Source organism: Calonectris borealis, chromosome 3 (assembly GCF_964195595.1).
Source record: "Calonectris borealis chromosome 3, bCalBor7.hap1.2, whole genome shotgun sequence".
NCBI lineage: Eukaryota > Metazoa > Chordata > Aves > Procellariiformes > Procellariidae > Calonectris > Calonectris borealis.
This window is the reverse complement of record NC_134314.1, coordinates 98029728-98042993: the sequence shown is the minus strand read 5'-3', so window position 1 is coordinate 98042993 and position 13266 is coordinate 98029728. Positions and strand designations below refer to the sequence as shown.

Here is a 13266-nt window from a genome sequence, read left to right as displayed (position 1 = left end):
TCATTGTCCACACTCAGCTCACGCTTAAACGCAAGACGTTGCAACTCATTCATGAGGTCAAATGAAAAAACACAGGATTATTTTTAAAAGAGCAGCTTGCTACAATCCATAAAAAAAATTGCTACAATATTTCTTTGTAGTCTACTTTCATTCAAAAGCTAGTCTAAATAAACATCATTATTAAATAGATATTTTATTAAGATAACGTCACATAGCTCACTAGTAAGAAGTATGTACAAGTTGTCACAGCAAAAATGTCAAAACAAGAAAACTCTGTTTCCTATGCAATAATTGTGCTGAAATAACATTAATATCTAGACTAGGAAAGAAAGAAATTGACAGGCATTCAAAATCTAACCTGGCACAAAGACAGAATGTTGTCAAACATCTGTTACTTCAATTCAACTATTATTTCCAGTTGCAAAACCTCCAAAGATGACTAAGTGTATCAGCAATGATTTGCTTTCGTTAAACAACTCCATGCTTTTATTAAAGTCTATTCAACCCTTCCACTGAAATTAAAAAACCAAGCATAACTGACTTGAATAAGAATTCAAGATATTTTTCAGTAAGCTGAGAACTGAGATAAAACAAAAGTCAATACCTGAAACTGCTATAAAAAGTCTACTTTTGTCCTCCTCTACAGAAGTTTAAACCAAAAGTAACTCTGTAAGTCAGCAGCGTTACACAACTTTTCACTTTCTTTTGAGATGAGACTTCATCCTTATTAACTATTAAAAGGGAATGAATGTTAACATCTTATTAAATCTCAAGCATATGTGGGGCTTCTTTATGTTTCAGCGCCCCAGTCTTCCAACAGCCCTGTGAGTAAAAAAAGGCAGAAGAGGTAGAATACTTCTGAAAAATACATTATCCTTGACACATGCTAATGTCATGGCTGTCACTGAGGTGAAAATGAGGTAAAAAGGCTCATTTTACTTTAAACATACTCTTGAAAAAAATTAATGCTTGAAAACTCTGACACTGAAAACAGCTTTCTTTGAAAGCTATGAAAGCTGAAATTTGAGAAAGAGCATGGGTAAAGATGATGTACTTAAGACTATAGTAAATTATATATCATTTTCACCATTATATTCAAGTTAAAAATACTATTAAAATAGTGTTTGTTTTGGCTTGTTATTCCTACTTTAAAAGCTGTATTTACGAAGGTACTATTGGACCATGTGCAAGATTCTCCCTGTACAGCTCAGTCCGAGGTCTCCTCTTTATTTGACAACCATCATACTGGACCGCACAACAGTTTTACACCAGTAAAAAGTGCGTTTGAAACTTTACTTCCTTCAAACACATATAAAGTGAGATTTAGTGTCTGGACACCAAAAATAAAAAGCCAGTTTTTTGAATCAATGTCTTCAAAATAAATAATAATTTTGCCAGAAGAACTTTCATAAGCCTGTAATTACAAACATGAAACACACCCATAATTCAGGAAGTTTTCCTTTCTTTACAAAAAAATTCCATGATATATTGTTTACATCAATTCTGTCCTTTTCTACTCTGGGTAAGATCAGAAACTTTAGAATAGAACTTACCCATTTTTACTAAATACCCGTATCCATGCTTGTATGTTTGGTCCCAGCATACACAAGCATTGTAAAGTAGTAAAGGTAGACAGGAGAACTGCAAACAAAAATGTCTCAGTCACTGACCTACAAAGAAGGAATATTACAAAATTAAGTGAGGTAGTTACTAATTTTCTAAGAGTTCCAAGATTTAGGATAAAAAAAACCCCTCTAAGTCAACTTGTGAAAGCATGCATGCTTTCTGAAACCTCATGTAGAAGAATAAAGTATTTTCTTCTTACTTTGTAGAATAGTAAAGAAAGATGGAAAGAATTCTGGTTATCTGTTTGTTATTTCAACAAAGACTGAAATGCAGTAATTATTTTAAATGCCTGATACCTGTAATATTTTAAAAAACACAGGTGTACCTCATATAGAGCATTACTTCTGAATTTAAGTACATTTGGATATTTACTTCATTATTCCATTTATTTTTCTAGTTTGATGTTGTGGAAGCAACCACGAAACCAAACTACATGATGCCATTGTTAGTCAGTAACTTAGTAACCCTCTCAGAAATCAGGCTGCTTCATGCTTCTCCTTTTTTGTGTTTTTTTTTGTTTTGTTTTTTTTTTTCTTTTTTAATCACTCCTAAAAATTAAAACACTAATATGAAAAGGATGAAAGATATGCAAGATGAGTGTTTTAGAATCTTATGGGGAAAATGACTAAATGAAACTTGGAAAAATGTTTGTACCCATATGTTTAACATAAATATTGAAGTAAAAGGAGTTGTTCGTAGCCATCTTGAATGACACAACTCCGAATATACAGAAATTGTAAGAGCCAGCTTCTAAAAAAAGCCAAAAAAAAACCCTCCAAAAAACCCAAAACAGCCACCCTTCTTCCCCCAGCCAGAAGCTTATCCTTTAACTTCCAATGTACCAGGAAACATACAAGTACTTATACCAGTATCTGCAAGGAGAACTGCCCCTTAAAATGTTTAGAGAAAGATAGGGTCTTCTGACTTACTCTATGAGAGGCGCTCCATAAAGAACAATAATCGCATGAAATAGTATGCAAGACATGAAAAAGTATATACAGCATTTTAGAAATCTGGATATCTAAAAAAGAGCAATAAAATATCAGAATAATGTTTCAAAAGAAAAGAGAACATAAGTAACATACGTAGTCTGTATCTTATCAACAGCATTGTACTCTACCTATTTCTTTAATTTCAGCTACAGCACAGTATGATAATAGCATGGCATATTTCAAAACAGTTTTCCCTCTGTTTAATACTTTAAATAATTAATTAAAATTAATTAATTAATTAAACTCCACCTAAAATTTTTTCATGCACCCTATTACAATAAGGCAAACATACAAAAAATATAACTGGAAATGACAAGATAAATAGAGATAATTTTATTGGATATTTTTACATTTCTGTTTTACATCTGAGTGTTATGTCCATTCATTAAAAGGCATCTTTCACAGAAAGTAAAAAAATATTTAAAAGCAAGAAAATATGTAATATGAAAAAAAACCACTGACATTCAGAATCAAATGTAATACTTAAAATTACATGAAATAAAAACCACTACATTTTGAACTTGGCATCTTAAATTCTAAATCCATTTGAGAAATGTCCATGACTTTCTATAAATCTGCAAAACAGATCTAATTTTCTATGAATTTAAACAACAGTTTCTGGGTACTCGCTATATTATATAGAAGCATAGCCCCTTGAAAAACAGTTCTGGATAGGTCTGCTCGGATCAGGTCACCAACGGAAATCCATAATTTCACTTGAACACTTTTTTTTTTAATGTTTATCCCATATGCTAGGCTGGGATGAAATCTAACCTAGAACATGAAGCCTGCTTCATTTTTAAATCACAGGCGGTTAAAATACTTGTTTTCCATAATGACTCTGTGTATTTCACATCCCCCTCAGTTAGCAAAACTAAACAGATGCTTTGCATACAAAGATACTGCTTTCAGGGATGTTTGCTTAAATGTTTAAGAATCACCACATCAGAGCACTAAATCTTGTCTGACTCAGCAAGTTGGGAGTGCAAGACTATCCACCTGACTTCAAAATGCCAGTGTATTCTCCACCAATAATACAAGTCTGGTGTAGAATATTGTATTATTCTGAACAAGTTGTGTGCTGCTCCAAATTCGCTCTGTTCAAACCTATTTCATTGGGATTCATACCTTTAATGCTCCTGTTACAAACTGTAACTACAAAAATTTCTCCCAGATTTTAATTCCTCTGTATGCAAATTTCATCATCCAAGGAAATGTAGCCATTTTAATACTTTTCCATGTCATTTTTTAAAAAGTACCAACTTTGTTTAAATTGTAACGAGCTAGTCTCTCTTTTACATCTCAAATCCTAACAACTATTTCTCTTGCTTTAAAGTTATTAGAAACTTATAACTACACATGAGAAAAGTGTTTCTTCATAACGCTGAAGGTCAGGCCTGGACTATGAAATGAGTTCTGCACCCATTCAACTTTGCCGACTTTTGCCACCATGCAAATTGTTGGAAGATCAACAGCTGGGACTACAAACAACAATATACTGACAAGGAACAGGAAAGGCACAGAATCGCTCACATGAACAGGTTATTTACAGGTAGAGAAAGTTTAACATCACAAAAATATTGGAGAACTTATTTCGAAAGGTGCTACACTCAGCTCATTCATGGAAAACAAGAATTCACCACCAAAAATTGTCTTCTTTCTTTCTTTCTCATTTGATTATTTCAGTGAAAGGACTTGCTTCCTCTCCGTATTGTCTGGTAGCAATTTAAGAATAAAAATCTTACCTTGTGAGCAAACGAACTTCTCTTAGGAGACAAATTTGTTTTAAGGACTAAGTGCAAGATTATATTAAGGGCACTAACACAAACAGAACAAATACACAGCCACGCGAGGTGTGTTCCCAACACTGTGAATCCGTCCCAGAAGAAAGCTGGAACAACCGCTGTCAGAATAATAGAAAAAACACAGAGGAGGTTGGCAGCCAAGAGCCTCCTTATTTCTGCTTCTTTCATTGTGTTCCCTATTAACCGGCCACCTGCAAGACAGCAAGCCGCACACCGTTACTGAAACGCAGCAGAAGCACTACAGGGTAAGGTTTTTCCTAATCGCAATACACAAGGCAGAGCTCTGAGCTCAGTTTGGGGGTGAAAGTGATTATTTTGGGGTAGAAGACTGTCATTCCTTCGTTTAAAAACCAACCCCAAACCCACGGACACAGCAGCACTGCGCTATGCGAGCGGGGCAAGCTGAGCGCTCGCACCGAGCCGGCAGCCTGCCCCCGCACCGGCACCCCTCACACCACCGAGCGCGCCTCCTCAGAGGGAACCGCCTCAGCCCCTTCCGCGCCTGGGCTTTCCCAGCCGCCCGGGCCGGGCTGCTCCTCACCGCTCCCTCTTCAGCCGGGGGACAGCGGCGGGGCGGCCTCCTGACGGGCCCCGCTCGGCAGCGCCTGTCCGGGCCGTGAGGGGCGGGGGGGAGTGGGGTGGGGTGCCGGTCCGCCTCTTACCGCAGCGTCGTCGCCGCCGCCGCGGTGCGCGCGCGGGACCGCCCGGCAACGGAAACCGGCGGCGCCACTCCGTCAGTTCCGGGGCGGGCCCGGAAGTGGCTGTTTGTTGTTGTGGGGGCCGCCATGGTGTGCGAGAAGTGTGAGTGCGGGCGGCCTGGGGGAGCGGGGGGGGGCCCTGCTCTCGGGGGTCCCGGGCGTCCCCTGAGCTCAGCAGCAGCAGCAGCAGCAGCAGCAGCTACGGGTCCTGGGCTGTATAGGGCGGGCTGTAGGTGGCGGTTCCGGGAATGTCCGTGTGTGAGCTGTCATTCTCCCGCAGGCAGCGCTTGTTGTGAGTATTAATGCAGTGTAGTTTTAATTTTTTCCTTTGTGATGTTTCTTTACGTAGGTGAGAAGAAACTCGGTACGGTAATCACTCCCGATACGTGGAAAGATGGTGCAAGAAACACTACAGGTAATCTTGGGGAGGTTTAACACTTGTTTTTCAGGTATCTTAGAGCCAGTTGGGCACTGGAGCTATCTTACGATCTTAAGGCTAAAATTTGAAATAGTTAATCCGCTTAATTTTTAACTCCTGTAGTTTCCTTCCCATGCTGATTTAATGCATTGGGAATTTATTTACCCTGAGCTCTTCAGTATTGAACTTGTCTGTTTGTATTCTCCTTGTATGGAATGACGATACGCAAACGGAGCGCAGTATAAAGTATTCTGTTGTCCTGTGCTTTAATGCTGTGCTATATGTTTTATCTCTCTTTGTCACTTTATTTGCACATGTGTAAAAGCTCTAAACTAAGCTTTTTAAAGTATGCTTGGAACTGGGAAATTTATTAGTTTATGGTTTTATTCTTTTGTAGAAAGTGGTGGCCGCAAGTTAAATGAAAACAAGGTATTGACCTCAAAGAAGGCAAGGTTAGTATTTAATACTGATCTTGGCTAAAAAAGTCAGTTTGCTGTTACTGAGGCCTGTTTCCTGCATACCTGGGCAACTGCTCAAAGCTTGTCCAAAATACACCTTTTTAAAAAAAAAAAAAAGTGGGAATTATGACATTTGATTAGTTGGTAAAAGTATGTCCATACATATTTTATGGGTGCTTTCTGCTGAATCATAGAGTTTGGGGAACTATTTTACTGCAGTTCTCACCAAAATTGCTATGGTTTGATGCTTTTGTTAAGAGAGGAGCTGGGAAGGCTTATCTTCTGTGGTAAGATTGCTGGTACAATCTCTTGAGCATTTTCTTAATGTCTGAGGGATGTTCAGTTATTCAAGGGGACAAAAATAGTTCAGAATAGTCTAGTATCTTAATAAAAAGACACATTTTTAGTTCTGCTTTTGTTAAGTTTTTGTCCAGAATGCAAGAAATCTCTCTTAATGGGGAAAGTGGGAGCTTTTCTGTAGACTTTGTGCAGCCTATTAGAAATAATCCTTGTATGTCCCTTTTCTAAATTACAGTTTTTGCTGGAGTTTCCATCAGTGCCCTCTGGCTTAGACTCTTTAGGATGAGGCAGAGGAAATGCTTTATTTCAAAGTGTATAAATAAATAAAATACTTTTCCTTTTTCCCAGGTTTGATCCTTATGGAAAGAACAAATTTGCAATATGTCGGATTTGTAAGAGTTCTGTCCATCAGCCAGGGTCTCACTATTGTCAAGGATGTGCATACAAAAAAGGTGAGTTTCACTGAGTGCCAAATTATCCCAGTTTATTCAAACCAGTTTGTTTTGAAATTAGAGAGCAAGTGGAACTCTTGAATTTGTTTCACCTTAGAAAGAGAAGGCTAAGATGAGATTTAATTGCTATCTTCAACTACTAATAGGAAGGTGTAGAGAAGATGGAGTCAGACTCTTCTAAGGTGCACAGTAATAGGATAAGAGACAACGTATACAGGTTAGAATATGGAAAATTCTAATTATGTACAAGGAAAGCAATTTTCACTGTGAGGATGGTCAAATATTGTAATAACAGAGACCCACAGAGGTTGTGAAATCTCTATGGGAGGTATTCAGAGCTTGACCTGAAAAGCCCTGAGCCAGCCTCACCCAAGTTGGCCGTGTTTTGAGTGGGGCAGGACTAGAAACTGCTGGAGATCCTTTCCAATCTAAGTCATTCTGTGATTCCGCTTCTTTTAGAAGGTTTCTGATATCTAAAGCAGTCGAATTGGAAGAGTAACCGTAAGCTTAATCTTAGCAATTGCATAGAAAACTGTCATCTAGCAAGTTTGATTTTTCTCAGTTTTAAAAAAAATCAGACTTTGTAAAACTCAATTGCTTGTTGCAGTCCCTTTTCTGCTCCCTTCTCCCCTCTTACCTTTTTATAATAGCTAAATCTAAAACTCTAAATAGTGGTCTCAAAAAAACAAACAAACAAACAAACAAACATCCCCAAAACAAACAAAAAACCTCAAACCAAAAACCAAACACCCCAGACCCATCCATCCCTCAAAAAAACCCCACAAAACAACCAAAAATCCAACTTCTGATCTTGGTAAAGTGATAGGCTAGTTTAACAAAAGTAGTATACTTGGGGAATAAAAGGCAAAGAGAAAAAAATAAATCGAGTTGTAAAAGCAATTAAGAAAGTGTTTCTGAAGGCAAATCATACTCATGGTTGTCTTTGTACCTGCACGTATTCTTACGCATTCAGTGGCTTAACATAAGCCATTAAAAGGTTCATTTCTTTAAAAGGAGTCTCTGGTGCAGTTGTGAACACGCTCGATGCATTGTAAGGCAAGCTTGGCTTAAGGTGAAACTGAAAAATGAAAAAGAAGAATATAATCATCTTCCCTAGAAAACAAGATATTGCACTGAGAAGTACATAACTCATAAATACAGAAAGGCTTTATATATTATGTGTGAATCACTGCACTGAAATTCTGCTTATAGCTGGAAGCTTTCTATCTCCCATATTCATAATAAGTCTTCAGTATTGTTAAAAATTGTTCAAAAATTCCTGAAGGGAAAAAGATCAATTTCAAGCAAATTTGATGGAGAGCCTTAAGGATATAAAACTTGTACTAGTCTTGTGATTTTGAGTAGGTAAGCAAAGGGGCTCAAACTTTTAATTCCTGGAGGGGAAAAAAAGAACATGAACTCAACTACATTATTAATACCAAAGAATCCACATAACACCCAGACATGGGGTGAACCAATTGTTAAATACAGAGCTGCAGCTAACCAGTAGTAAGTTTTGTTTATGAAATTACTTTAATTGTTCTATAAATGTGTACTGTGTCACCGAGTCAGTGGTTTAGCAGCCTACTGTAGGAGGGGTGCCTTTTCTAGTTGCTAGATGCTCACCAGATGGCTGCCTGAATCCCATATGGTAGAACTTTGTTCTCTTTCTTAAACTTATGGCTGGTTTTGGGTGGGCTTCAGGATTTCGTCTTTTGTCTGCTTGTGTATCCTTCTAGGTTGAATTTGGTTTCTTCATAAAATTCAGAACTCTTAAGTGCTTTAGGTTCAAGTTCTGACCATCAAAGGCATGGTTATGGCATGTTTCTTGAAGCAAATGCAGTCATATGGCTTAGTGCTTCAACTGTTGCATATCTCTGAAACTGAGAGGCAATCTAAAGTTAATTACTCCTCAATTTAGACCTGAAGTGAACAGCCTGTGGGCTGGATTTTTCTCTCCGAAGTAAATCATGTGGCACGTTCCCTGCTGTTCTCTTTCCTAATGGACTCTTAGATATGTGTCCAGTCACATGATGTCAATATATGAAAGGACACAATTTGGAGAGAGTTAACAGGAATAGTTGCCACTCGACATGTTTTTTTTGTCTGCTGATGAATGGTCTTGTAAAACAAGATGTGGCCCTGCCACACAAAAAACTTAGCACCTTTCTGCTTTAGAAGAAGAGGGAAACGTTCAGACAACCTGCCCCCCTGCCCCTGCTGAACTTGAGTACTTTTTGCTGCTCGAGTCTTCTGGCTTGCCACTCTTTGGGTTTAGGTCAAAATCCTCTGGGACATCAGTGGTCATCTTCACTTCAACTCTCAAGTGTTCTTGGTGGCCATAGTTTCTCACTTCTACTACTCTATAAATAACTTAATTCTATGAAACCGTATTCTCTTCAACTTTCTCAATTGTCTGAAGCTCCCCACCTGTTAATCTTCCATTTAGAGTCAGTTTGTTGGGGACTGTTTTCTTAGCCTACCTACTTTCTGTACATCTCAGGCCTCAGTTTGGCCGCAGGACTGACAAAGTTTAATAATAGACCATTTTTACCTGTTTGCCAGATGGGAGCCTTTCCTGGCTCTCTTCCAGTATTCCAGCAAATTACAGAGGCTTTGGGCAGAGTTGTGAATCATAATGCTCTCAAAATAGAGCTTTTTTTTTTTTTTAAGTGGCAGTATTACACATATGCTGCAAATACTAATTTGTATTAGAAGTTATATTATTATTTCTGAATTTGCAATATCTGGTGAGAAAATGCACAGATAGGTTGTCAGTGAGAGCTCATTTAAACAGTTTTTTGAAATGATCTTTACAAAAACATAGCAACTATGTTTTTGAAGAAAAACTTTAATGATTTTAAAATAATTTACACACCTTTTGTGTGCTTATAGGCATCTGCTCAATGTGTGGCAAGAAGGTCTTGGATACGAAGAACTACAAGCAAACTTCTGTCTAATTGTATTGACTAGTCTTTTTATGAACTTTAACTTCTGTGTCTTTGTACCTTTCTCTAAAATCATTTGTGAATATTACTTTCTGGAAGATAATACATTTCCTTGGAATGAGATGAGAGGTAAAGATAGCCTGATTGTTTGCCTAGAAATGTACATAATATTTTAATTTCATTGTTTTAGCACTAATGTTAACTGGTATTTAAAGGTAATGGTTTGAAGCAACTGACACAGTTCAAAGTGAATGAGAAGATCCTAGTGAATAGGTTGAAACTATGTTACCATCATAACACAGATCTTTGAGATTAACACTTTTATTCTTTTGCCGTATCTTGAGTCTTATGCTTGTCTGATAGTAGTATTTTATAGATGTATAAAATATGAGCCTGTATCACCTCATAGTATCTTCATTTAGTTCTATGCTTATAGGTATTTATAATTAATCTCGCCCCAAACTATTACACCCTCCTCTCTAAGTATTGCTCTTCAGATTGTAATGCAATTGTCCTACTGCATTTTGTTTCTGCCTACAGTAGGGTTGGTTAAATGAGAAATTGTTAAACTACTGAAATCTAGTGTGTTACTCTGCCAGTTCTTACTTTGGCAGTAAGACTGATTAGCTGTTCACTTGTTAGCCTCTAAGGAGGCTTTACATACAGCATCTAGTGGCCCAAGGCAATAAAATAATGAGCATCAATTTCTAATGCCAGGTGTCAGTCTCATCATTTCAGGCTTTTAAGCATAGTCTGGCTTTTAAATACTTGGTTTGAAACTGGCTTTTGAATTCTGTGATGTGATTGCTTATATACATGTCAAATTTGAAAGATCAAAACAGGCTGCCTTCTCTTCAGCATTGGTTTGATACAATACTTGAAGTGAGCCTCTCTGAACATGAGAGGCTGAGTGTGGCTCTGCATTTCTTCTGTCCTTTGATTAGTTTCTACATAAGAAAGCAATTTATGTTACGGAGAGTAGTAAGTGCTCATTATGCATGCATTTTGAGGGAAAAGAACGGTACTCTCAATTCATGGTGGGGTTTTAACTAGACCTGTTTAAGTGTTTACTCCTCCTATGCTTTTGCAACTTACTTTCAACTGTAACAGAAAAATTATCAGTGGGAATTTCCCTATGAATACTCTGGTTTAGGTTTCCTTTTGTTCTAATATCTATTACTGAGACAACTGCATGACTAATGGAGACTGAAAAATCGCTGTTCTTTCTGTGTGTTGGTGGGAGAAGATAAAGAATATTGGGGATATAGTTATTCTTTTTGCTCTTAGCTCCTGCCATGCTGTGGTTGTGCTGTAAGTAGCCCTCTAAAGGGTGTTGCCTGACATTTCATGTCACCCTTAACTATCCATTATTGAGCATTTGTCACCAAAGTTTCTTGTTCCAAATGTGTTGACATCCTGCAGTTGCTAAAATGGTAATTCTTTTCAGCATTTTCTGTTTACTAAGAAGCTTTGTCAGGATAGTGGAATGAGCTGGGTCCCCCAAAAGAAGAGAGCAATGCTGCTGCTTTTCATTTTAAAAACTTCACCTACCTTAACAATTGAATGGAGGTACGTGGATTAGCTAGCTGGTGATAGCTGGCAGCCTGCAAAGTTATTTCCACATGGTAGTGGCCACTTGTTTCCAAACACATCAAGGAATTATAATATTAGTGTACAGCTCTATGGCATATCCTTTGTATGGATGAAAAGAAAATGTCTGTAATTAATTGACTTCAAGTTTTGCAGCAAGCGCTTGTCAGCAGTGTGTGTGGCGATTTCAGATGGCAGATTCTCCGATATTCTCTGAACTCTTCACCCTTTATGGGTGTGTTCTATAAGATTGATTGATTTTTGCTATTCTGTGAATAAAACTTCTTTTCTTGTCTTCCTAAAACTTGCCAGTATCTCTATTTCAAAAGCACGCCTTTGTAATTCTTGAATATGTGGTATGAATTGAATGTTTATTGCACTTTGTAAATATTGGCACTGAATGAACTCTTATCTCATTTTGTAACTGATTTAAGAACAACAGGGATTTAAATAATATGATCCTTTTTTCATAATTATTTTGTAAATAGAGCTTTTATGCACCTGTATCCTATTACTGGGCAGCTGCTTTTGCATGTTAGAATGTATTTTTGTTGGAAACGGAGGACAGGTTTTGTTTGGGGTTTTTTTAATAGTGGATACAAACAGTGGTTTGTTGTTCTAGTGGTTTGTACATGCTTGGGATCTTCCATCTGTAGGTCTCAAACCTTCCTAGCCTTGTGCGAGGTTCAGTTCCTGAGATCTGTAAAATTTGCTGATGGAACAGTCATCTTTCAGAAAAGCCCATTTTCCAAGCATTGTTTTGGAGACCCGTTGCTTTAAATTTAGATCACAAGCCTTCTCCTGCACCTCTGAGATGCACCACAGTTCGAGGCAATCTTGGCAAAGAAGCACTTAAAGTTAACTTTTATAATTGAATTGTCATATAAAAGCATTTTTGTTGATACTAAAAATGTCTTGTTAAGCATGGGACGCCTTTCCTGAGATATTATGCAGTGAAAAACAAAAGAAAATCTGTAATGGAAAGTTGCCATTTTTGTTTAATGTACTGAGAAGAGCACATTAATGTTCCCAGATGATCAGACTGTCCTCTAAATCACAGGTTACATAAGAGATATGTGCTGCCAAATTTAGTAGGATTAGAATTTTCCTATAGTGTCCTTGCTGTTTCTGCGTGTTCGTTGGCCAGAGCTATTACTGAGCTAAGTATAAACAACATTTTGATGCAGATTATTGAGAGAAAAGAACACATTAGCTATAAAAATGTTACTGTGCCTATAGCAGCCAGTCAGATTAAAATTGAACAAGAACTGTTGAAGGGTCCTTGTTGTGTCAGGGTGTTCTCACATTCTTCCCCATGTTGTTTTTTCTGTTCTGTTTTTGTTTTTTTAATCCTGTTCTGCTGCTGCAGAAGCTGTAGAAAGAACCATCCAGGATAGTCATTTGGCAATACTGTTCCAAGGCATTAGGACTATTTTAATTGTTTACTTGTAGAAATGTGGCAGGTTTTTTCCACTCTTAGGTTTATTCTTTTCCGTCATTATCAGAAGGATAGCAAGAAAGACTTTGTCTTATATACAGGGATGTTACTGACCACTTTGCGTTCAGTTTTTCTTGAGAATGGCCCAGACTTGCACCAAAATCTCTTATTTAGCAAAATAAGAGATGTACATGTTTCAGATGGTAAGTCTGTTGCACCTATATGCTTTGTTCTGGTATCACTCCTATTATCAGCCCATCTCTCTGCAGTGCCTCAGATTGCACAAATACTCCAGTTCTGTACTAGCTGAGCATCGCTCTGGCCAGGACCCTCTGCCAATCTCGCTGTCATAAATTCTGGGCAAGAATGACTGGTGCCTTTGTATTATCAGTGGATGTAAGAGGTATGTGCAAAAATTAAAAAAACAATAGATTGAATTAAGCAGCTGCTTGAAGTAGTGCAATGAACCATGTTGGTATGTTTTCCTAATAAAAAGCTGTAAGTTTCCCAGATGCAGAAAGAATCCCCAGCATGAGAGATT

The 13266-nt window shown here is 37.7% G+C and overlaps 2 protein-coding genes across 7 annotated transcripts in view; one reads left to right on the top strand and one right to left on the bottom strand.

Annotated features, from left to right (window-relative positions):
* PIGF (phosphatidylinositol glycan anchor biosynthesis class F) overlaps positions 1-5168 on the bottom strand; it is a 31765-nt gene extending 26597 nt beyond the window's left edge. For 5 of the 6 annotated variants that reach the window (XR_012673129.1, XR_012673130.1, XR_012673131.1 and 2 more), the window contains exons 1-4: positions 5086-5168; positions 4364-4614; positions 2556-2647; positions 1554-1670 (exon numbers count right to left, since the gene is read on the bottom strand). Coding sequence is in view for 3 of the 6 variants with exons in the window: in XM_075146865.1 (XP_075002966.1) it covers positions 1554-1670; positions 2556-2647; positions 4364-4591 (437 nt within the window). In the remaining 3 variants the exon portion in view is untranslated. Of the gene's footprint in view, positions 1-1553; positions 1671-2555; positions 2648-4363; positions 4615-4964; positions 5038-5085 lie in introns of those variants that run through there. The other variant, XM_075146863.1, reaches the window with a different exon arrangement.
* CRIPT (CXXC repeat containing interactor of PDZ3 domain) lies at positions 5069-10408 on the top strand. Its single transcript, XM_075146868.1, has 5 exons — positions 5069-5224; positions 5471-5536; positions 5937-5991; positions 6646-6749; positions 9645-10408. The coding sequence occupies exons 1-5, from the start codon at positions 5209-5211 to the stop codon at positions 9707-9709; spliced, it is 306 nt and encodes a 101-aa protein (XP_075002969.1). The 5' UTR covers positions 5069-5208; the 3' UTR covers positions 9710-10408.
* Positions 10409-13266: the final 2858 nt, after the last annotated feature.